This window comes from Cricetulus griseus, unplaced genomic scaffold (assembly GCF_003668045.3).
Source record: "Cricetulus griseus strain 17A/GY unplaced genomic scaffold, alternate assembly CriGri-PICRH-1.0 unplaced_scaffold_65, whole genome shotgun sequence".
In the NCBI taxonomy this organism is placed as follows: domain Eukaryota; kingdom Metazoa; phylum Chordata; class Mammalia; order Rodentia; family Cricetidae; genus Cricetulus; species Cricetulus griseus.
Window position 1 is genome coordinate 3,257 of NW_023277405.1, and position 23,576 is coordinate 26,832.

Here is a 23,576-nt window from a genome sequence, read left to right on the forward strand (position 1 = left end):
CACAGAGAAGCCCTGTCTTGAAAATCAAACAAAACAAAACATAAATATCAGTATTTTCATGACTGTTCAGTATTTTCTATAAATTATTTCTTATTGGCACTGATAACGTAATTTGTAACTACAATGTAGAGTGGAAAAGTTCTAGAAGAATTTTGTTTCCATTAACAAATGGTACTATGCAATATCTGAGAAGCCTCACCTGTGCTCAGTTTCTGATACAATGCCCTGATGATGGAAAGGTGACAAAACATCCTTATCTTTAATACTAATTGCTAAGATGCCTATTTCCTCTCCATCTACACTGCTTAGAAAAATTTACAATGTGCTTCTAAAGCATGAGATAAGAAAATATCCTGACTTCCTCCTTCCCTCTCCAATAAAAGCTTGGAGAAGCACCCGGTTCCCAGGTTGGTACCATGGCTGTCCTGGCTTCCTGGGTCTGGGTACTGATTGGCTACCTTTCTGCTGCTGTAGCAGAGAACTCTAATCCCTCATCTCTATATCCTCCTTTCTGGGAAGACACCAGTGGAGAGATAAGTGGTTTTGCTTTGGAGGATGGAAAGTACATAATAAACCCGTGGGTATTCACTGATAGAATGGGGTTGTATAAAATCTTACTGAGTAAGACGGCCCCATATTTTGCAAAATATGGTCCAGAAAATGAACAAAATCTTTTGTGGGGATTGCCTATGCAGTTTGGATGGCAGTATAGAACAGGTAAGGAAGATTCTTATTCTCCTATATACTGATATATGCCTGAGGTAGTAAGAAAATGGGATTCTCCATGCCGTACATTGCTATCTAGTTTTATGTCTACTTGACACAGGTTAGAGACATCTGAGAGGAAGGAATGTCAGCTGAGAAAATAGTTTCATAAGATCAACCTGTAGGCAAGCCTTTGGGCATTTTCTTGTTTAGTGATTGATGGGAGAAGGTCCCACTCATTGTGGGTAGTGCCATCCCTAAGCTGGTGGCCCTGGATTCTGTGGGAAAACAGACTGAGTAAGCCATGAGGAGTGAACCAGTAAGCAGACTCCTCTATAGCCTCTGCATCAGCCTTGCCTCCAGGTTCCAATTCAATTTGAGCTCTTGCCTTGGCTTCCACCAATGGACTGTTATTCAATATAAATAAGCCAAATCCTCTCTTCTCCAAGTTGCTTTAGATCATGGTATTCCATCACCCTACTAATAACACTAAGACACCCACCCATGTCTCTTGGAAAACCGATTTCTTTGTTTACTTTTTAATCTCCTTATAATTATTTTTCATCTATTCCTATTTGTACTTATTCACAAATCCTTTTCCCATGAATTGGTTGTTTCTACCAGACACTTCAAAGGCCAGTAGGCATAGAGACCAACCAAAAATATTAATCCTTTTTCTAATTTGCTGAGTAATTTCAAAATAGTTACTTCCCCACTGCTAACTACACATGTCTTCCTGTTCCTGTGGACACACAAGGGAGCATTCATTACAAACAGGAGTGATGTCTGATTATATTGACCTTAATGTGAGTCCTAATTGCAATTGCCTGATCATAAGCATGAAATTATAAATGAGTGGTTTCTTGCTAATGGTGAGCTATGCCAATGGTTGCTTCTTCTTGGAAACCAAGCTCTTTTCAGTATATATACATGGAAGATGTTTGTGGACAACATATTCATGTATAAAAAGATAGTTATTTCTGGCTGACAGAAGTTGTGTGAAGAAATTGGTGCCTGATACCCAACCTGCACTGCTTCCTCATTGCTCAGCAAGTAAGAAAAAAGAGGGGGAAAGGAGAAGGGAGAAGGGGAATGATGTCAGTCTTGAAGAAAAAGAAAGATTATTTTCTGATGTGCTGATGTTTATGTAACAGATAGTCAACTTGTAAAATACTTCTGATAACTTGTTTTAACTTATGCAGAAATCTCATTTATATGAAATATTGTTATCTCCACTTTACAGTGGTACTCATGTGATCATGTAATTTAGAAACATAGACCAAAGGTTTGGTTTGACTCCCTTTCTGTTAGTGACTGTTGCTCCTATGAATTTTATTAGGACTAGAGAAGACAGGAAAATGTGAAGTTATGTAAGTAAAACTATAGCCTATAAATTAAAAGTCAAAATTTTGGTATGGATGAAAACAGAAAATAATTTGGTTGAGAAATGAGAAATATTAAAAAGATGGTAAGTAAGATATAAGTAAATTGGAAAATTTTATATCTATAAATTAAATGCATGCATTTAACAATTTTAAATGTGTATAATAAACAAATACAACTGTGTATTCCCTGCCCTCTAGGTAGATTAGTTGATCCCACTGGAAGGACAACCTGTGGCTATAAAACTTTTGACGAGCTATGTGTGTCTGTGGACAGTTGGTGGGCTGGTAGGTTCATTTCAATAACCAAATTGTACCTTTGCATTATAGAATCCATTTAAACCCCAATTGTAGAGACAGAGACAAACTGAAATAGTTCTTCAAACTTTTGCAAGATAAATCTACTTCATCATATGCCAGTGGCCTTGATGACATGTGGCAAAATTGACCAGTCAAATAATAATTTTTAAGGATGTATTCATTCAGACTTTTCACAGAAGGATTAAATGAAGGAACTGCAAAGGTCATGGCCTCTAGGGACCAGCACTGTCAGTGAGATGACAGGTTCCCACAGGAACATGGAATCATTGTAAGGAAAGACCAAGATAATAATGCTCTTCCTTTTTGCTCAGAAAAAAAAAAGTGCTAAATGCTGATAGTCACAAACTTCTCTGAGTAATGTTATCTCTTGTTTGGCCATTGTATAACTAAGGCTTTAGTCATGTATGCAATACTAAAAACAACTTGAATATACTTCCTAATTCTTTTACAGTGTGTTTTGGGTTGAAATTAATTTACATCAAAATTTATTGTAATAATTTCCCAATGATTAGAAATGACATTGCATTAAATTTTACTTCTGGGGGAATGACTTATTAAATAGTATGATCCAGTAGGTATTTCCCTAATGCTAAATTGAGTCATTCTTCTCAAAACTCATAAACAGACTTGGCAACAGCTCTAGATAGCTGATTGGTTTAGTAATTTGAGGTGTTAAGAATGAGTACAAGCCAATTACCTAACTAAATTAAAATGTTTAAATCTGCTGGACTTGTCCTCTATAACTGCAAAGTTTGAAGTCCTGAGAAGTTTATTAGGCTGTAAGACAAAACTTCCTGCCTTAGAGAAACAAGTAAAAGCCTTGGTGATATGATGCATAAAAATTAGAGTAACTTGTGAATTATAAAATATGCATTTTATGAATCTGTGATAATGCTTAATTATTTTATAAAAAGTTAAAACCAACAACATAATCTCATTGAAAACTGTGCCATTCTGTGAATAATTTGACATTTTTCTTTCCTTATTTATTTAATGCTTTGAAATAGGACTGTTATCCAATCCATTAATATTACTTTTCTTAAAAATATTATAATATGGTTCTTTAGTGAGTGTATATACAATCACAATCATAGTATTATTAAATTGTAAGTTGATTTTCCTCACTGTTTTTAGTTGGATAATTTTTATCATCTTTGGAATCTGTGAATTTTCCTTAATGATTTATGCTTCCTCAAAATGTGCTCTGGAATTTGTCACTGGCTGTGGTGTGGGGCTAACCAACCTTTTGTTTTCACAGATGTAAATTATTTTTTGAGTGTGTTACCTTTCCTTGCTGCTGTTGATTCTGGCATACTGGGGATATCATCAGATGAATTCACGATTTTACCACCGCCCCTGGATGAGTCGAGGTTTTGTTATAATGTATCTGACTGCAAAAAGTTAGTCGGTGAAATAATGGACAGCTGGACCACCTTTTTCCAGGTTCTTCCTTTAAGTTTTATACCATACTAGTCAGCCATGCAGAGACAATGCTTTTTGTGAAAGTATTTTGTGAAGGATTGTTTTTATGAATTGTATTCTTTCCTTAATATTAAAACATAAATTGTAAATAGATTTTATTCATAAGTGATGTAGAAACACAGTGCATGCCTTAGAACCACCCACTGTTCTCATACAGTACTAACACAAAATTCATCTTTTCTCACTGCATGTAAAGAATATCACAAATAGCAAGGATGCAGACCACTTTAAGAAAGTAAATGGGCAAATGAGTAATTGGGAGTTTAGGTCACTTTTGAAATATTATAAGAATCAGGGTTATAGCCTTATTTTAGAATAGTCTTTCAAATTACTGAAACTGAATTAATAACCCCTCATATGTAGGTAGAACTGATGAAAAGGGCTGTGAAATTATTAGAGAGCTAGGAGAAATATATAGGAAGGTTGGAGGGAGGAGAAAGAAGGGAGAAATGATACATCTTAACTTCAAAAATAAAAGAAATAATAAATAATAAAAGTGACATGCTATTCTAAACTAACCATTGATGACCAAAATAAAATACAGTGGTTAAGCATAGAAGAAGCTAAATGTTAGTGATTTAAATACATTACTTTTCATTGCTTTAAATATAATTCAATTTAATTTTCAATTTTTTTCTTATCACTGAAAATGTTACAAGAATTTCAATAGTGTTGACAGAAAAAATGGCAGTGGAACTGTCAAGTGTAAAACATGGACATTTTGAAGATATTTGAAGTTCACTTCAACTGGATGATATGCTTTACTGAAAAGCACTGGATATTCTCCTATTTGCTGTTAGGTACTAAGTTGTGGCATGTAGGAACAGCAATTTCAGTTCGCGCTAACTATTGCTCCTGTCTCTGAGACTGGTAGAGTTTGAGGGAGAGTTGCCCACATAACACTTTTTCTTCTATGCTTTAGTACATGCAGTTGCCTTCTAGTGACTTTGATGGCCTTTTGCAGCACTTATGGGCTGCTCATACCGCATCCTTGGAGTATCCCATCAGTGTCTTTGCAGACAGGTAAGAAATAGTTTTTACCTCTGTTTTAGTTTAATGTTTTTCCGATTGGTTTGGTTGAAAACCATGACCAAAAGCAAGGAAAGAAATGGTTTGTTTCAACTTACAAGTTATAGTTTGTCATTAAAGGAAACCAGGGCAGGAGCTCAAGCAAGAACCTGGAGGCAGGAGCCAGGAACCATGGAAGAATATTGCTTAATTCAGCTAACTTTCTTGTATATAGCTCAGGGCTACCTGCTTAGGGATAGCACTGCCTACAGTGGGTTGGGTCCAGTTTCATCAATTAGCAATTGTGAAAATGCTTCGTAGACACAGATATAAGCCAATCTGATGAACTCAATTCCTGAATTGAAATTCCTTCTTCCCAGGCATTTCCAGATTTGTGTCAAGTTGACTAAAACTAACCCGCATGGTCTTACTCATTTCTTTTTTTCTTTTTTTTCTGTGTATTTTCTTAGTGTTAGATATTTGGCAAAAGCAAATTATAAATATTAGTTGTAAAAGGGGAATAATTCTATTCATATGCTTTCTGAAGTTTAATTGGATTTTTTTCTACTTTATTTCATTATTGGACTGATATGCTATTGGACTGTAAATTTTCTTTTTTTTTCTTTTTCCATTTTTTATTTGAATTAGAAACAAGATCATTTTACATGGCAATCACAGTTCGCTCTCCCTCCCCTCCTCCCCTACCACTCCCCCCAACTAAAACCCTACCTATGACACCCTTTCTGCTCCCCAGGCAGGGTGAGACCTTCCATAGGGGGTCTTCAGAGTCTGTCATGTCCTTTGGGATAGGGCCTAGGTCCACCCCAGTGTGTCGTGCCTCAGGGAGTATCCCTTCATGTGGAATGGGCTCCCAAAGTCCATACCTATGCTAGGCATTTCTTTTTCTTTTAGAATAACTGTGAATTTTTAATCTTAATTACAAACAATTAGTGTGATCACTGGTGACAATTTTGATAAAGGGCAAATTTGGAATATATTTTAGAAAAGTGAAGAAAAGAATATCTGAGAAACAGGAGACGGGAAAATAGCACAAATGGTAAATCCCTCATATGCAAGCATGAAGACTTGAGTTCAAATCCTAGAATCCACGTGAAAACAGCCAAGCACCGAGGCATGTATTTATCATACTCATGCATACATAATATATGTTACAACTGGTTAAAAGGGCTGTGAAATTGTTAGAGAGGTAGGAGAAATATATAGGAATGTTGGAGGGAGGAAAAAGAAGGGAGAAATGATAATCTTAACTTCAAAAACATAAAAAAATAATAAAGCAAAGGAATCTCAGTTCCATACAGACAATCTTGAAAAAATGGACACATTTAAGTGTGTTTTTCCATAATGTCAGGATTCATTGAATACCAATAAGTTTTTTGCTAGGCCAAATTTGTTGCTGTACTGTACTTTGTACTACTAATTTTGCTTGAACATTGTGACCATTGACAGTCTCCTCTGACCAGTGCTATCATGAAGCTCAAACTGATAGTAACTGTTCCTGCATAAACATCACCACTGACAAGCTTATCAACTTAGGTCAAAGCCATATCATGTAAAATTATTGAACATGCCAAACCACCAAATGATAAAAAAAACCCTCACCTCCACATCATATATGAGGAAGAAAAACTAATGGTACAGCATGTAATGATGCTTTAGACAAATGCATTATGGGATTTACCAGCAGGATCTAAACTCTTTTTTTTTGTTTGTTTGTTAATTTTTTCATCCTTTTATTGAAAACAGATTTCCCCCCCCTCACACAATATATCCTGATTACAGTTTTCCTTCTCTCTACTCTTCCCAGTTCTTCCTTGCCTCCCTTCCAATCCAGACCTACCCCATTTCTGTCTCTCAATAGAAAACAAACACGCTTCTAAATATTAATAATAAAATATAATATAATACAATAAGATAAAAGAAAAACTAACACATTGGAGTAGCACATGAGTACCTGTCTAGAACTTTAATTACTCTTGTGTAAATGCCTATTGATAGGAAGTCATGATCTTAATATAGGTGCATTCTTAAACTCTTGGAACTGGTAGAAAGTTTCCCAAATCCTTAAACCATTTCTCAGGGAGGAGTCGGGCAAAGTGTGTAGTGTGTTCAAATCTTCTCAGTAATGCTTTGTTTGTTTTCTTATTCTTTACCCTGTGTGAAAGTTTTAAAACCTTGTATGCAATTTGCAAATATTTACTCTTCTTGCTCAACTTTTTTGAATCATGTATATAAAACCATTTACTCATACATAATTCATACTTATGTAACGCAAAATTTACCCACTCTGAGTAAATGAATTTCTTGTACATACACAGAACTGTGCAATAATCTCGATAGTCTAGTTTTTAGAACATTCGATAAGTCTTAGAATATAACATGATAAACAGTTGAAACAAGGCAGAAGGATCATTGGTTTCAAGCCAATCTGAAATATATAGTGGAACCTAGACACATAAAAACAAAACCAACCAACCCACAGACCAAAGCCTTGCTTTCACCTGCAGTTACTGCCTCTTCTCACCACATCCCTGCACAGTGACTGCCTCTTCTCACCCCATCCCTACACAGTGACTACCTATCCTCACCCCATCCCTGCACAGTCACTATCTGTTCTCACCCCATCCCTGCCTTTTCTCACTCCATTCTTGCAATCATTGCCTCTTCTTACCTCACCCCTGCACAGTCACTGCCTCTTTTTACCCCTAGCCCTAAGCAGCCATTGCCTTTTCTTGCCTCCAGCCTGGAAGTCACTGCCACTGAACCAATAGGCTACCTTCTGGCTGGGAGGGTTTGTCCTTTTCAGACCTGTAATACAGATGGAGCCACAGTGTATGGCCATGTCATCCGGGTCCTTCAGGATCGTGTTTTTGAAGTCCATTCATGCTTTTGTACACCCATTCACAACTTTTAGTTTTTGAATACTATTTACCTTTCAGTGTTGGGCATTTTGGTTGTTTTAAGCTTTTGGCTACTATAAATAACACTACTATGAACATATAGATGCATTCTTTCATATATTTTTATTTCAAAAAGATTTATCTATTTTTTTTTTCATTTTATTTTATTTTATTAGTTCTAGTTAGGGAACAAGCTTATTTCAAGTCCCTTCTCCCTCTCCCTCCCCTCACCCCCAAACTTTCTCCCCCACCCCCAGCCCATCCCCCCAACCCCATCCACCCACTACTCCCCAGGCAGGGTAGGGCCCTCAACGGGAGCTCAGCAAAGTCCACCAAGTCTTCCTATGCTGATCCTGGGCCCTTCCCCATGTGTCCAGGGCCAGAGTGTAACCCTTCATATGGGATGGGCTCTCAAAGTCCCTTTTTGCACCAGGGAAAAATACTAATCCACTACCAGAGGCTCCCTGGAGTGCAGAGGCCTCCTTATTGACATCTATGTTCTGGGGTCTGGATCAGTCTTGTACAGGCCTCCTGGACAGCATCTGGGGTCGATGTGCTCTCCCTTGTTCAGGCCAACAGTTCCTGTGGGTTTCTCCATCCTAGTACAGACCCCTTCGTTCTTCATTCCTCCCTCTCTTCAACTAAATTCCCGATTTCGGCTCATTGTATATCTGTGGATGTCTGTCTCTGTTTCCATCAGCCACTGGGTGAGGGCTCTAGGATGGCATAAAGAGAAGTCATCAATCTCATTTTAGGGGGAGGGTTTTTAGGTTATCCTCTCCACCATTGCCTGGATTGTCAGATCGTGTCATCCTTGTAGGTCTCTGGAGATCTCCCTGGTTCCTGATCCCTTCTCGGGCCTACAGTGGCTCCCTCTGATATCGTTTCTCTCATCTTGCTCTCTTTCCTCTATTCTTCCCCCAACTCAATGTTTCTGCCCCTCCATTTCCTCTCCTCTTCTCCTCTTCTCTTGCTCTTATTGTAGCAGCTCCTTCCCCCCCCCTCATGCCCCCAATTAGTTCGGGAGTTCATGCCATTTCCATTCCTGGGGACCATTTAACCCTTAGAGTCCTTCATGTTTCCTAGTTTCTTTGGTGAAGAGCATTATATACTGGTAGTCTTTTGTTCTATGTCTAAAATTCATATATCAGTGAGTACATACCTTGCTTGTCTTTTTGTGACTGGGTTACCTCACTCAGGATGGTTTCCTCTAGTTCCATCCATTTGCCTGCGAATTTCAAGATTCCATTGCTTTTTTCTGCTGAGTAGTACTCCATTGTATAAATGTACCACATTTTCTCAATCCATTCTTCAATAGAGGGGCATCTAGGTTGTTTCCAGGTTCTGGCTATTACAAACAATGCTGCTATGAACATGGTTGAACATATGTCCTTGTTGTAAGTACATGCCCTATTTGGGTATATACCCAAGAGAGGAATGGCTGGATCTTGAGGTACACTGATTCCCATTTTTCTGAGCAACCGCCATACTGATTTCCAGAGTGGTCTTACAAGATCGCACTCCCACCAGCAATGGAGGAGTGTTCCTTTTTCTCCACATCCTCTCCAGCATAGATTGTCATTGGTGTTTTTTATTTTAGCCATTCTGACAGGCGTGAGATGGTATCTCAGAGTTGTTTTGAGTTGCATTTCTCTGATGGCCAATGATTTTGAGCACTTTTTTAAGTGTCTTTCAGCCATTTCAGATTCCTCTGTTGAGAATTCCCTATTTAGTTCTGCACCCCACTTTTTAATTTCGTTGTTTGGTGTTTTGGTGGCTAGCTTCTTGAGCTCCTTATATATTTTGGAAATCAGTCCTCTGTCAGATGTGGGATCGGTGAAGATCTTTTCCCATTCTGTGGGTGGTCGTTTTATCCTACTGACTGTTTCCTTTGCCTTGCAGAAGCTTCTCAGTTTCAGGAGGTCCCATTTATTAATTGCAGACCTCAATGTCTGTGCTTCTGGCGTAATGTTCAGGAAGTGGTCTCCTGTGCCAATTTGTTCAAGGGTAGTTCCCACTTTCTCTTCTAGAAGATTCAGTGTGGTTGGATTTATGCTGAGATCTTTGATCCATTTGCACTTAAGTTTTGTGCATGGTGACAGGTATGGATCTATCTGTAATTTTCTGCATGTCCGAATCCAATTGTACCAGCACCATTTGTTGAAGATGCTGTCTTTTTTCCATTGTATAGATTTAGCACCTTTGTCAAAAATAAGGTATCCATAGGTGCGTGGGTCGATATCAGGGTTTTCAATTCGATTCCATTGGTCTATCAGTCTATTTTTGTGCCAATACCAAGCTGTTTTCAGAACTATGGCTCTATAGTAGAGCTTGAAGTCGGGGATGGTGATGCCTCCAGAAGATCCTTTATTGTAAAGAGTTGTTTTGGCTATCCTGGGCTTTTTATTTTTCCATATAAAGTTGAGTATTGTTCTTTCAATGTCTGTGAAAAACTGTGTTGGGATTTTGATGGGGATTGCATTGAATCTGTAGATTGCTTTTGGCAGGATTGCCATTTTTACTATGTTAATTCTACCTATCCATGAGCATGGGAGATCTTTCCATTTTCTGGTATCTTCTTTAATTTCTTTCTTTAAAGTCTCAAAGTTCTTATTGTACAGGTCTTTCACTTTTTTGGTTAGTGTTACCCCCAGGTATTTTATGTTGCTTGTGGATATTGTGAAAGGTGATGTTTCCCTGATTTCTTTCTCATTGGATTTATCATCTGTGTATAGTAGGGCTACTGATTTTTTTGAGTTAATTTTGTATCCTGCTACCTTGCTGAAGGTGTTTATCAGCCGTAGGAGTTCCCTGGTAGAGTTTTTCGGGTCACTAATGTAGACTATCATGTCGTCTGCAAATAGTGAAAGTTTTACTTCATCCTTTCCAATTTGTATCCCTTTGATCCCCTTTTCTTGTCTTATTGCTATAGCCAGAACTTCAAGTACAATATTGAAGAGATATGGAGAGAGTGGACAGCCTTGTCTTGTTCCTGATTTTAGAGGAAACGCTTTGAGTTTCTCTCCATTTACTTTGATGTTGGCTATTGGTTTGGTATATATTGCCTTGATCATGTTTAGATATGTTCCTGTTATTCCTGTTCTCTCCAAGATCTTTATCATGAAGGGATGTTGGATTTTGTCAAAGGCTTTTTCAGCATCTAGTGAGATGATCATGTGGTTTTTCTTTTTCAGTTTGTTTATATAGTGGATTACATTGATGGATTTTCGTATGTTGAACCATCCTTGCATCCCTGGGATAAAGCCTACTTGATCATGGTGGATGATTTTTCTGATATGTTCTTGTATTCGGTTGGCCAATATTTTATTGAGTATTTTAGCATCGATGTTCATGAGGGATATCGGTCTGTAGTTCTCTTTCTTAGTCATATCTTTGTGAGGCTTGGGTATCAAAGTGATTGTAGCCTCATAGAAAGAGTTTGGCAATATCCCATCTGCTTCTATTGTGTGGAACAGTTTGAGGAGTACTGGAATTAGCTCTTGTTTGAATTTCTGGTAGAATTCTGCAGTGAAGCCATCTGGCCCTGGGCTTTTTTTGGTTGGGAGGCTTTTGATTACTGCTTCTATCTCATTAGGGGTTATAGTTCGATTTAAACTGTCTATCTGATCTTGATTTAATTTTGGTAAGTGATATTTATCCAGAAAGTTGTCCATTTCCTTTAGGTTTTCCAATTTTGTGGAATACAGGTTTTCAAAGTATGACCTAAAGATTCTCTGGATTTCCTCAGTGTCCGTTGTTATGTCTCCCTTTTCATTTCTGATTTTGTTAATTAGCATGCTCTCTCTCTGCCTTTTGGTTAGTTTGGCTAGAGGCTTGTCTATCTTGTTGATCTTCTCAAAGAACCAACTCTTTGTTTCATTGATTCTTTGTACTGTTTTCCTAGTTTCTACTTTGTTGATTTCGGCTCTCAGGTTGATTATTTCCTGGCGTCTACTCCTCCTTGGTGAGTTTGCTTCCTCTTGCTCTAAAGCTTTCAGTTGTTCTGTCAATTCTCTAATGTGACTTTCCTCCAGTTTCTTCATGTGAGCACTTAGTGCTATGAACTTCCCTCTTAGCACTGCTTTCAGGGTGTCCCATAAGTTCGGGTATGTTGTGTCTACATTCTCATTAAATTCTAGAAAGTCTTTGATTTCTTTTTTTATTTCTTCCTCAACCAAGGAATGGTGCAATTGGGAGTTATTCATTTTCCACGTAAATGTAGGTTTTCTGCAATTCGTATTGCTGTTGAATTCTAGCTTTAATGCATGGTGGTCTGATAAGATACAGGGGGTTATTTCAATACTTTTGTACTGTGGAGGTTTGCTTTGCTGCCAACTATGTGGTCAATTTTTGAGAAGGTTCCATGTGGCGCTGAGAAGAAGGTATATTCTTTTGTGTTTGGATGGAATGTTCTATAGATATCTGTTAAACCCAGTTGTGTCATAACTTCTTTCAGATCCTTTGTTTCTTTGTTAAGTTTCTGTCTAGTAGTTCTGTCCAGTGGTATAAGGGGGGTGTTGAAGTCTCCTACTATAAGTGTGTGTGGTTTTATGTGTGGTTTGAGCTTTAGTAATGTTTCTTTTACAAAAGTGGATGCTTTTGTATTAGGGGCATAGATGTTCAGGATTGAGACTTCGTCTTGATGGACTTTTCCTGTGATGAGTATGAAATGCCCTTCTTTATCTCTTTTGATTGCTTTCAGTTTAAAGTCTAATTTGTTAGATATTAGTATTGCTACCCCAGCTTGTTTCTTGAGCCCATTTGATTGGAAAATCTTTTCCCATCCTTTTACTCTGAGGTATCGCCTGTCTTTGAATTTGAGGTGTGTTTCTTGTAAACAGCAGAAGGATGGATTCTGTCTTCGTATCCATTCTGTTAGCCTGTATCTTTTTATGGGTAAGTTAAGACCATTGACATTCAGGGATATTAACGTCCATTGTTCATTGGTTCTTCTTAGTTTTGGATTTATTGTTGGTGGTATCATTGCGTGTGGATTTTGCCCTTCTGTTTCTTTTTGTGTTTGGTGAAATTCGATTAACTACTGACAGTGTTTTTGTGAGTGTAGTTATGTTCGTTGGGTTGGAGTTTTCCTTCCAGAGCCTTCTGTAGTGCTGGATTTGTTGATATGTATTGTTTAAATCTGTTTTTGTCGTGGAATATCTTGTTTTCTCCATCTATAGTGATTGAAAGTTTTGCTGGGTACAGTAGTCTGGGTTGACATCCATGCTCCCTTAGTGCTTGTAGGGTATCTATCCAAGACCTTCTGGCTTTCAGAGTTTCCATTGAGAAGTCGGGTGTGATTCTGATTGGTTTGCCTTTATATGTTACTTGGCCTTTTTCCTTTGCTGCTCTTAATATTTTCTCTTTATTCTGTAGATTTGGTGTTTTGATTATTATGTGTCGGGGCGACTTCTTTTTGTGGTCCAGTCTGTTTGGTGTCCTGTAAGCTTCTTGTACTTTCATAGGCATATCCTTCTGTAGGTTGGGGAAGTTTTCTTCTATGATTTTGTTGAATATGTTTTCTGTACCTTTGAGCAGTATTTCTTCACCTTCTTCTACACCTATTATTCTTAGGTTTGGCCTTTTTACGGTGTCCCATATTTCCTGGATATTTTGTGTTAGGGTTTTGTTGGACTTGAGGTTCTCTTTGGTGGATGAATGTATATCCTCTAGCGAGTCTTCAGTGGCTGAGATTCTCTCTTCCATCTCTTGAATCCTGTTGGATACACTTACATCTTTAGTTCCTGATCGTTTATCCAACCTTTCCATTTCCAACATGGTCTCATTCTGTGTTTTCTTTATTGTGTGTATTTCAGCTTTCATGTTTTGAACTATTTCAAGAGCTTCCTTCACTTGCTTGGATGTTTTTTCTTGGCTTTCTTTGGATTCTTTAAGAGATTTATTTATTTCTTGAATTTTTTGGTTTGTCTTTTCCTCCAATTCATTTAATTTTTTGTTTGTTTTCTCTTCTATTTCTTTAAGGGATTTTCTTGTTTCCTCTTTAAAGGTCTCTATCAACTTGCTGAGATAATTTTTGAGGTCCATCTCATCTTCATGCTCTGTGTTGGGCTTTTCAGCTCTTGCCGGAGTGGAGTCCCTAGGTTCTGGTGGTGTCATGTTGGTCTTTGTGTTGTTGAGTGAAATCTTATTCTGTCTTCTCCCCATATCCTTTTAGTGGGTGCGGGTGGGTTCTCTCTATCTCCTCTTGTGGCCCAGTGGTGTGTGGGGGCTAGGAATTCGATGTCCACAACTCTAGATGATCTCGACGCTCCTGGTGGTCTCCTCGCTAGTTCCTAGTTTCTTGGTCGTTCGGCGGAATGGAAGAGTGGGGTGCTACCAGATTTGGGGCACAGGGAGCTCCTCCCTGCCTGGGCTTGTCTGGCCCAAGCCGGCAGGCTCAGGAGGGGGTGGTGGGATGGGGGTGGTGGGGTGTTCTGGCCTGGAGTCGGGAGCGGGCAGGAGCTCACTCACCTAGTTCCAGGTCAGTCTGCGGCGGCGGAATGTAAGAATGGGGTGCTAGCAGATTGGTGGGGCAGGGGGCTCCTCCCTCTCTGGGCGTGTCTGGCCCAAGCCGGCAGGCTCAGGAGGGGGTGGTGGGATGGGGGTGGTGGGGTGTTCTGGTCTGGGGTCGGGAGCGGGCAGGAGCTCACTCACCTAGTTCCAGGTCAGTCTGCGGCGGCGGAATGTAAGAAGGGATCTAAACTCTTGACTGTTTCTGATTTCAGTCAGAGGTGACTGTTTGCTTCACAAAAGGGTGCAGATTTGTTCTGCCTCAAATTAATACTCAAAATAAAACAAACCCCTGGCTTGTAAAATGAAATTGTTTGAAGCAAGGCACTGCCTGAAAACTACTGTCTTATACAATGAGGAATATCTTACAGCAAAGTAATGTAGGGGCCCTAACTCCACATGGACCATCATTGTCATCACTTATTGCTCACATTATTCGTGTATGTATTGTTTCCTCTCCTCTATTCCTCCCTTCCTCTTCCCTCTCCTTTCTCCATTTCTTTCCTTAAGATGTTTTCCTTTTAATAGTGCTGGGCATTAAACCAACTCAGGCCCCCATGCATCCCAGGTAAGCCCTACCTCGGAGCTACAATTCCATTCCACACCCTTTTATTTAATTATTATCTTGAGATAGTGTCTTACTATATAGACCTGGCCTAGTTGTCAACCTATACCACAGTGTGGACTAGAAGTTGTTATCTTCTTGCTCCAGTTTCTGGGGTAGCTGAGATTATAGTCATCTGCCACCAAGCCCTGCTTGAAATTGCCATAGTTTTGTTCAAACATACTGATGTGGTCATTTCCATTTTATTTACAGTTTCAGGTATCTGCTTTTGAAACCTCACCATAGAAGTCATGGGTTTAGCTTGTGTAATTCCTACACTATGTGTAACCAGTGTTCTCTGGATAGAGTGGTCCAGTGATGCTGTGTTGATACTTGGAGCTTACATTTTTGTGGTTGAAATCACTGCTTATATTATTGCTGGGAACTTAAATTTGTTAAACCAGCCACCTTAGATTCCACATGTTTCAAAAGAAATTAGGTAATGGAGTTGGTAGTGAAAGCAAGTTTATGTACACTTTGGCTCAACAGGGGGCAAAAGTCTCCTAGTTCTTTCACGTTTCACAGCCATGTTGCAGCTGTGGAGAAAGAATGAAAGAAAGCCAAGAAACACAGATAAGTCAGCTTTATTGAGAGATCTGTTTACAATTGCATGAAATCTCTTCCTAACAGTGAGTTTGTCCTGTTAGGCTAGGCCCTCATTTACAGCCTTCTTCTCCCAGCCCAAGATTCCTAGGGGAAATGTATTTCTCTGGGGTCCACTGGCTTAGGATTCTTGTCTGAACATCTTCAGTCTTGATACTTTCCCTCCCTATCTTGTCCTTTGAGTCAACCTCATCGATGATTTTTATTTCCTAATATTGCACGTCAATAACATTGCTGGTCACTGACCAGACACACTGAAGATCAACCTCCTAAATTTGTTCAAAATGTCACAGATTCTGTCCATAGACTTCTGTGTAATGAGGTGGTTCAGAGCATCTCATTTGTGCCTGTCTGTCCAGGTGGCAGATATTGAGCCTGTAAGGTGCCCTCATTTCTCAGGACTCTCTCTGCCTTCCCTCTGTGTTCTAACTTCTATTTACCATTCTTGGTGTGCTTTGCCTGCTGGGGTTCATGTTCTGGTCAACTGAGGATGGGTGTAAAGTAGGTGAAGGTATCTGAGATACTTTACACATTTCCTCCCGAATCTTTAGTTTGGGGGAGGGATTGAAAACAGTCGGACTCCGCTTTGGTTTTTTGTTTGATTTTTCTGCTTGATTCTCTGTTCTGGTGGCTTTTATGTCTCAGAGGGTCCCCACTGTATCTGGCTAACTTGGTTGTCAATTAAATTGAAAGAGCAGCATTGAGAGAAGCACAGTACTTCTGAGGTCTTGTACCATGAACATGCCATTAAGGAAATCTTCCAGCTTATTGGCTAAGCAACTGTGTAACTACTGACAGTCAGCGGCCCACACTTCATCCTTCCACTTGAGCTCAGCCGTCCCACAGGACAGATACTTTTCAGTCCCTGGTTCAAAAGGGAATTCAAGACCCAGCTGCTGTGAATCTGCTGCTACTATTTGTGTGTGTGTGTGTGTGTGTGTGTGTGTGTGTGTGTGTGTGTGTTTTCCTTTTTCATTTGAGAGGACAAAGACACTTGTGTTTATATCAAGGGACGGCTTTACCTTCAGAACTGTGATATAAGAATCAATATTTGCATGTTGATTTTATGAACAGATTTAGGTATTTATTTAGCTGAATGAATGTTGACAACTGCAGCACTTGCCAAACCCCCACCTAAAACAAAATGCAAGAGATTTCTATTACCCTTTCTAGAACATTCCTTATGTCTCTTATTTTCCTCTCCTTAAAAACTTCCTTTCTTTTTTAAAATATATAAATCATATAGAAGCTAAACCTCTCAGATAGCATAAATAACTTTTGACACATCTGTCTTCTAACTCAAGGTTAGCAAACACTAACAAGCACAATGTATTCGTCTTTCCTTCCTTCTTTCTTTTATCTGTTTCTTTTTTTAATTGAATGTATTCCAAACTGGCAGCTGAAAAAGAGGTTGGCCCCATGATCTTCCTGTTTCACATGCCAGTTGTGAATTGCAAGCATGTGGTGGCTCCAGGCCTTATTTGAATTTGTTGTTACATTATTTATTGTTTTGTGTGTTATTATTTAAACATGTCTTTAACATGTTTATTACATGATTTTTCAAGTACAGTGTGCCTGGGGATGACATAAATGGAAAGTAATATATTAAAAAAGAGGTGACTAATTGAATAACCCTTCACAGATGTATATATAAATTTTATTTAGCTATCTACACAATTCCTGAAAGACAAGCCAAATTTATGGTACTATTGAACTTCCTTTTAAAATAATGCTTGGATTTTAATTCTGGGTACTAGGTGGTTTCTGCAAAGTGATATTTAAATTCTGAGGAAATGAATCTTAATTGATACTTTTGTCTGTTTGCCTTTTAGATATGCCTACTATTCTGAACAAGAAGAAAACTTTGAGCAAAACTGGGCTATTGCTGTAAACTACATAGCTGCGGCCTACTTTCCTACAACGCTGAATAGAACAAATAGCTTTCAGAAGGGTCTGCCACCTCGTGTTCTTTATGATACTGACATACCCCCTTTTATTGCTAACTTCACTTCTCTTCAGAACAAAGTCCTGCTGTCACTCACAGCTCTTGGTGATATTGATGAACTTACAGGTAAAAATTTTAAAGCATACTAGAAAAAAACAGAACTGATGTATTGGAAGAGTACATAAGCTAATTTAAGTAGAAATATGTTCAGTCAGCATACACTAAAAATGTATGAGTTCCTATTGATGCATTTTGCATTTCCTTAGCAAAAATTACTCTTGACAGATGATGGTCAGACCATTGAGCAACCACAATTGTTTGATTTATGACTTGTCCCTTCATTTGGATGCCACATTGAACCTTGACACCTGTAATATCCAGTGAAATATAAAACAGAAACCCACATACAGACATTATTTCCCTCATGAAAACCTCTCTTTATATATATATATATATATATATATATATATATATATTTATATAATATATATATATATATTACTTTACTCTTAAGTCTAAAGGAAACAAATGAATTTCAAGGGAAATTTTGCCATCATTAATGAGGTTACTGTCCACCTGACTCATTGGATGATTTTAATCCAATACTACTCACTAGTCAAGAAAGAAGACCTTTGCTCCATAATGACAAAGCAGAGAGATTAAACAGGCTTCATTAAGTACTTGAAGATTACCATGTTGTCCCATTTTCCTCTTATGCCCTGGGACCTTGAGATAAACTAAACATATATGCTGTTATTATTTTGTAAAGGGGAAGATTTTTGAATCCCCAAATTAGAAATGAAATAAACATGAGTGGATTATGTTCAAATTTGTGGGAGACTTTTGCCTTAGACTATCAGATCCAACAAGTGTGTTGGTGCCCTGGTGCAATTGATGTGTCTTCTCACCTCCTCCTTGGTCGCAGTGTAATACTGCCATTCAGCAGGCAGCAGTCCTTCATACAATGAGCAGTAGGCTGATCTTCAGTTGGTGGGTAATATGTGGAAGATTTATACTGGAATCATCTTGTTTTCTAATAGACATTCAGTATTTTATTTAATGAATTTAGTCTGATTATGGAAATTGCTAAAAGCTATGGGTGATAATACTAGATCATCTCATGTACACTTTTTCTCATGGTGTATGATTTCACCACTTAGAAAGCATGACACAAAACTTTCAGGTCAGGTATGGCAAAGTGAAAATACTATCAGAAAAATCAAACTTTCTTTGTGAACTGATGATTTTAATGTCAATTTTAGTGAAAGTAAATGAAATAAATTTGATCAATGGTTATTGCCTAATGGAACTAAGAAGTGTTTTCAGGAGTTGACATGCATTCATTTTATCTTTTTCTAGGATCATTATCTCTTAATGCCTGGAAAATTCTCATGAGTTCAAAATTTGCAAGGGAACAATTTCTAAAAGTCTTTGAAGCGTTTCTGGGAGCACCTACTTCCAACATCAATTCTTAGTGAACAGTGAACAACTGCCTTTGGCCACAAGCAATTAAAAATAATGACTTTGATCACAATCATGCAGGCTTATGATTTGGGGTTTTTTGCTTGGTGTTCATTTTTCAGGATCCCCCCCCCCATGTATTCCTAGTTTTGCACAATTACTCTTGGATTTTGAATTCTGTAATACAACCAAATCACAAAGAATCATTAAACTGATATTAAGCATGTATGGTTGTTTTGATGCTACTTTGTGTACTGCAGTTTTTACAAAAATGTAGAAAAATGTATCCTACTGATGTTTAACCAAAATCCAAAATATTTTAATATCAAATACCAACATTCAACTTCAATATTTAAATCTTATAAACCTAAATGCAAATAGAATTCACTGACTTGTCAGGTTTGACTTATGATTTGCTAATCTTAAGTTTCTAGTTATTTGTTAGAGTTCTCTTTTTTCTAATTTTTATTTAAATTAGAAACAAGCTTGTTTTACTCTCCCTCCCTCGCCTCCCCCCCCCACTAACCCCATATTCCAACTCCTTTCTGCTTCCCAGGGAGGGTGAGGCCTTCCATGGGGGAATCTTCAAAGTCTGTCATATCATTTGGACCAAGGCCTAGGCCCTCCCCGATGTGTCTGGGTTGAGAGCGTATCCCCCTATGTGGAATGGGTTCCCAAAGTCCATTCATATACTAGGGATAAATACTGATCTACTCCCAGAGGCCCCATAGATTGCCGACGACTCCTCACTGACACCCACATTCAAGGGGTCTGGATCAGTCCTATGCTGGTTTCCCAGCTATCAGTCTGGGATCCATGAGCTCCCCCTTGTTCAGGTCAGCTGTTTCTGTGGGTTTCGCCAGCCTGGTCTTGACGCCTTTGCTCCTCACTCATCTCTGTAACTGGATTCCAGGAATTCAGTTCAGCGTTTAGCAGTGGGTATCTGCTTCTGCTTCCATCAGCTGCTGGATGAAGGCTCTAGGATGGCATATGGGGCATTATTGGGAAAGGCATTTAAGGTAGCCTCTCCACTATTGCTTAGATTGTTAGCTGGGGTCATCCTTGCAGATCTCTGGACATTTCCCTAGTGCCAGATTTCTCTTTAAACCTATTATGGTATCTCTTTTCTTGCTCTCCTCTATTCTTTCCCCAACTCAACCTTACTGGTCCCTCCTGTCCTCCCCTTCCCTCCTCCTTTCCCTTTCTCTTTTTCCTGGATCCCTCTCCCCTCCACACAAGCTCCCAATTTTCTCAGGAGATCTTGTCCCTTTCCCCTTCTCCTGGGGACCATGTATGTGTCTCTTAGGGTCCTCCTTATTTCCTAGCATCTCTGGTGATGTAGATTGTAGGCTGGTAATGATTTGCTCTATGACTAATATCCGTATCTGAGAGAGTTCAAACCATGTTTGTCTTTTTGTGACTGGGTTACCTCACTCAGAATGGTTTCTTCTAGTTCCATCCATTTGCCTGCGAATTTCAAGATTCCATTTTTTTTTCTGCTGAGTAGAACTCCATTGTGTAAATGTACCACATTTACTCTATCCATTCTTCAGTTGAGGGGCATCTAGGTTGCTTCCAGGTTCTGGTTATTACAAATAATCCTGCTATGAACATGGTTGAACAGATGTTCTTGTTGTATGAATGTGCTTCTTTTGGGTATGTGCCTAGGAGTGGAATTGCTGGATCTTGTGGGAGACTGATTCCCATTTTCCTGAGGAATCTCTATACTGATTTCCAAAGTGGCTGCATAAGTTGGCACTCCCACCAGCAGTAGAGAAGTGTTCCCTTTTCTCCACATCCTCTCCAGCATAAACTGTCATTGGTGTTTTTGATTTTAGCCATTCTGACAGGAGTAAGATGGTGTCTCAGAGTTGTTTTGATTTGCATTTCCCTGATGGCTAAAGATGTTGAGCACTTTCTTATGTGTCTTTCAGCCATTTTAGATTCCTCTATTGAGAATTGTCTATTTATTCTGTACCCCACTTTTTAATTGGATTGTTGGTGTTTTGGAGACTAGCTTCTTGAGTTCTTTGTATATTTTGGAAATCAGCCCTTTAACAGATGTGGGGTTGGTGAAGATCTTTTCCCTTTCTGTGGGCTGCTGTTTTGTGTTGGTGACTGTGTCCTTTGCCTTATGGAAGCTTCACAGTTTCAGGAGGTCCCACTTATTAATTGTGGATCTCAATGTCTGTGCTACTGCTCTTATGTTGAGGAAGTGGTCTCCTGTACCAATTAGTTCATCAATACTTCCCACTTTCTCTTCTAAGAGGTTCAGTGTGGCTGGATTTATGTAGAGGTCTCTGATCCATTTGGACTTAAGTTTTGTGCATGGCAATAGACATGGATCTATATGCAGTTTTCTACATGCCAGCATCCAGTTATGACAGCACCATTTGTTGAAGATGCTTTCTTTTTTCCATTGTATATTTTAGCTTCTTTTTCAAAAATCAGGTGTTAAGTAGGCCTGGCCCAGGATGATGTGGTAGATTTTAGGAGCTCCTTTTGAGGGCCTTACCCTGCCTGGGGAGTGGAGGGATGATGGCTAGGGGCAGGTGGGATGTTGGGGGGGGAGGGGAGGGAGAAGGAGAAGGGATTGACATCTGAAGTAAGCTTGTTACTAATTTGAACTAATAAAATAAAAATTAAAAAAATCAGGTGTTAGTAGGTATGTGGGTTAATATCAGGGTTTTCAATTTGATTCCATTGGTCTGCCTGTCTATTTTTGTGCCAATGCCAAGCTGTTTTCAGGACTATAGCTCTATATTAGAGCTTGAAGTCAGGGATGGTGATGCCTCCAGAAGCTCCTTTATTGTATAGTGTTGTTTTGTCTATCCTGGACAATTCTCAATCTGTTCTTTCAAGGTCTGTGAAGAATTGTGCTGGGATTTGGTGGGGATTACATTGAATCTGTAGATTGCTTTTGACAAGATTGCCATTTTTTTTTTACTATGTTGATCCTGCCTGTCTAAGAGCATGGGAGATCTTTTCATTTTCTAGTATCTTCTTTAATTTCTTTCTTTAAAGACTCAAAGTTCTTACTATACAGATATTTCACTTCTTTGGTTAGTGTTACCCCAAGATATTTTATGTTGTTTGTCGCTATTGTACAGGGTGATGTTTCTCTGATATCTTTCTCAGCCCACTTATCGTCTGTATGTAGTAGGGCTACTGATTTTTTGAGTTTTTTTTTTTTTGAGTTAATCTTATATCCTGCCACTTTGCTGAAGATGTTTATCAGCTGTATTCCCTTGTAGAATTTTTTGGGTCATGTATGCAAACTATCATATCATCTGCAAATAGTGAAAGTTGGACATCTTCCTTTCCAATTTGTATCCCCATCATCTCTTTTTGTAGTCTTATTGCTCTAGGTTGAACTTCAATTACAATATTGAAAAGATATGGAGAGAGTAGACAGCCTTGCCTTGCTCCTGATTTTAGAGGAATCACATTGAGTTTCTCTCTTTAGGTTGATGTTGGTTGTTGGTTTACTGTATATTGCTTGTATTATGTTTATGTATGTTCCTGTTATCCCTGATCTCTCTAGGATCTTTATCATGAAGTGGTCTTGGATTTTGTCAAAAGGTTTTTCAGCATCTAGTGAGATGATCATGTGGTTTTTCTTTTGCAGTTTGTTTATATGGTGAATTACATTGGTATATTTTTGTATGTTGAGCCATCCCTGCATCACTGGGATGAAGCCCACTTGTTCATGGTAGATGATGTTTTTCTGATGTTTTCTTGGATTCAATTTGCCAGTATTTTATTGAGTACTTTTGCATCGATGTTCATGAAGGACATTGGTCTGTAGTTCTCTTTCTTAGTTGTGTCTTTGTGTGGCTTGGGTACCAAGGTAATTGTAGCCTCATACAAAGAGTTTGGCAATGAACCTTCTGATTCTATTGTGTGGAACAATTTGAGGAGTATTGGTATTAGCTCTTCTTTGAATTTCTGGTAGAATTTTGCACTGAAGCCATCTGGCCCTGGACCTTTTTTGGTTGGGAGACTTTTGATGACTGCTTCTATTTCATTAGGGGTTATTGGTCTGTTTAAATTGCTTTTCTGTTCCTGATTTAATTTTGGTAAGTGACATCTATCCAGAAAACTGTCCATTTCCTTTAAATTTTTCAATTTTGTGGAGTACTTGTTTTCAAAGTATGACCTGATATAATGCTTTGCATTTCCTCAGTGTCCATTGTTATGTCCTCCTTTTAATTTCTGATTTTGTTAATTTGCATGTTCTCTTTCTCTCTGCCTTTTGGTTAGTTTAAAGTTTTGTCTATTATGTTGAATTTCTCAAAGAACCAACTCTTTTTTTCATTGATTCTTTGTATTGTTTTCTTTGTTTCTACTTTATGGATTTCAGCCCCCAGTTTGATTATTTCCTGGCTACTTCTCCAGAGTGAGTTTTCTTCTTTGTGTTCTAGAGCTTTCAGTTGTGCTGTTAATTCTCTCGTGTGACTCTTCTTAAGTTTCTTCATGTGGGCACTTAGTGCTATGAATTTTCCTCTTAGCACTGCTTTCAAAGTGTCCCCTAAGTTTGGGTATATTATGTCTTTATTTTCATTGAATTCTAGGAAGTCTTTAATTTCTTTTTTTATTTCTTCTTTGACCCAGGAATGGTGTAATTGGGTATTGAT

General features: G+C 38.5%; 1 protein-coding gene across 1 annotated transcript; it reads left to right on the forward strand.

Moving 5' to 3' along the window:
• The first annotated feature begins 416 nt into the window (after window positions 1-416).
• Window positions 417-18,953, forward strand: LOC113834349 (protein LEG1 homolog). The gene is made up of 6 exons (XM_027402855.1): window positions 417-717; window positions 2,289-2,375; window positions 3,667-3,851; window positions 4,813-4,913; window positions 17,366-17,604; window positions 18,838-18,953. The coding sequence occupies exons 1-6, from the start codon at window positions 417-419 to the stop codon at window positions 18,951-18,953; spliced, it is 1,029 nt and encodes a 342-aa protein (XP_027258656.1).
• The last annotated feature ends 4,623 nt before the right edge of the window (window positions 18,954-23,576 follow it).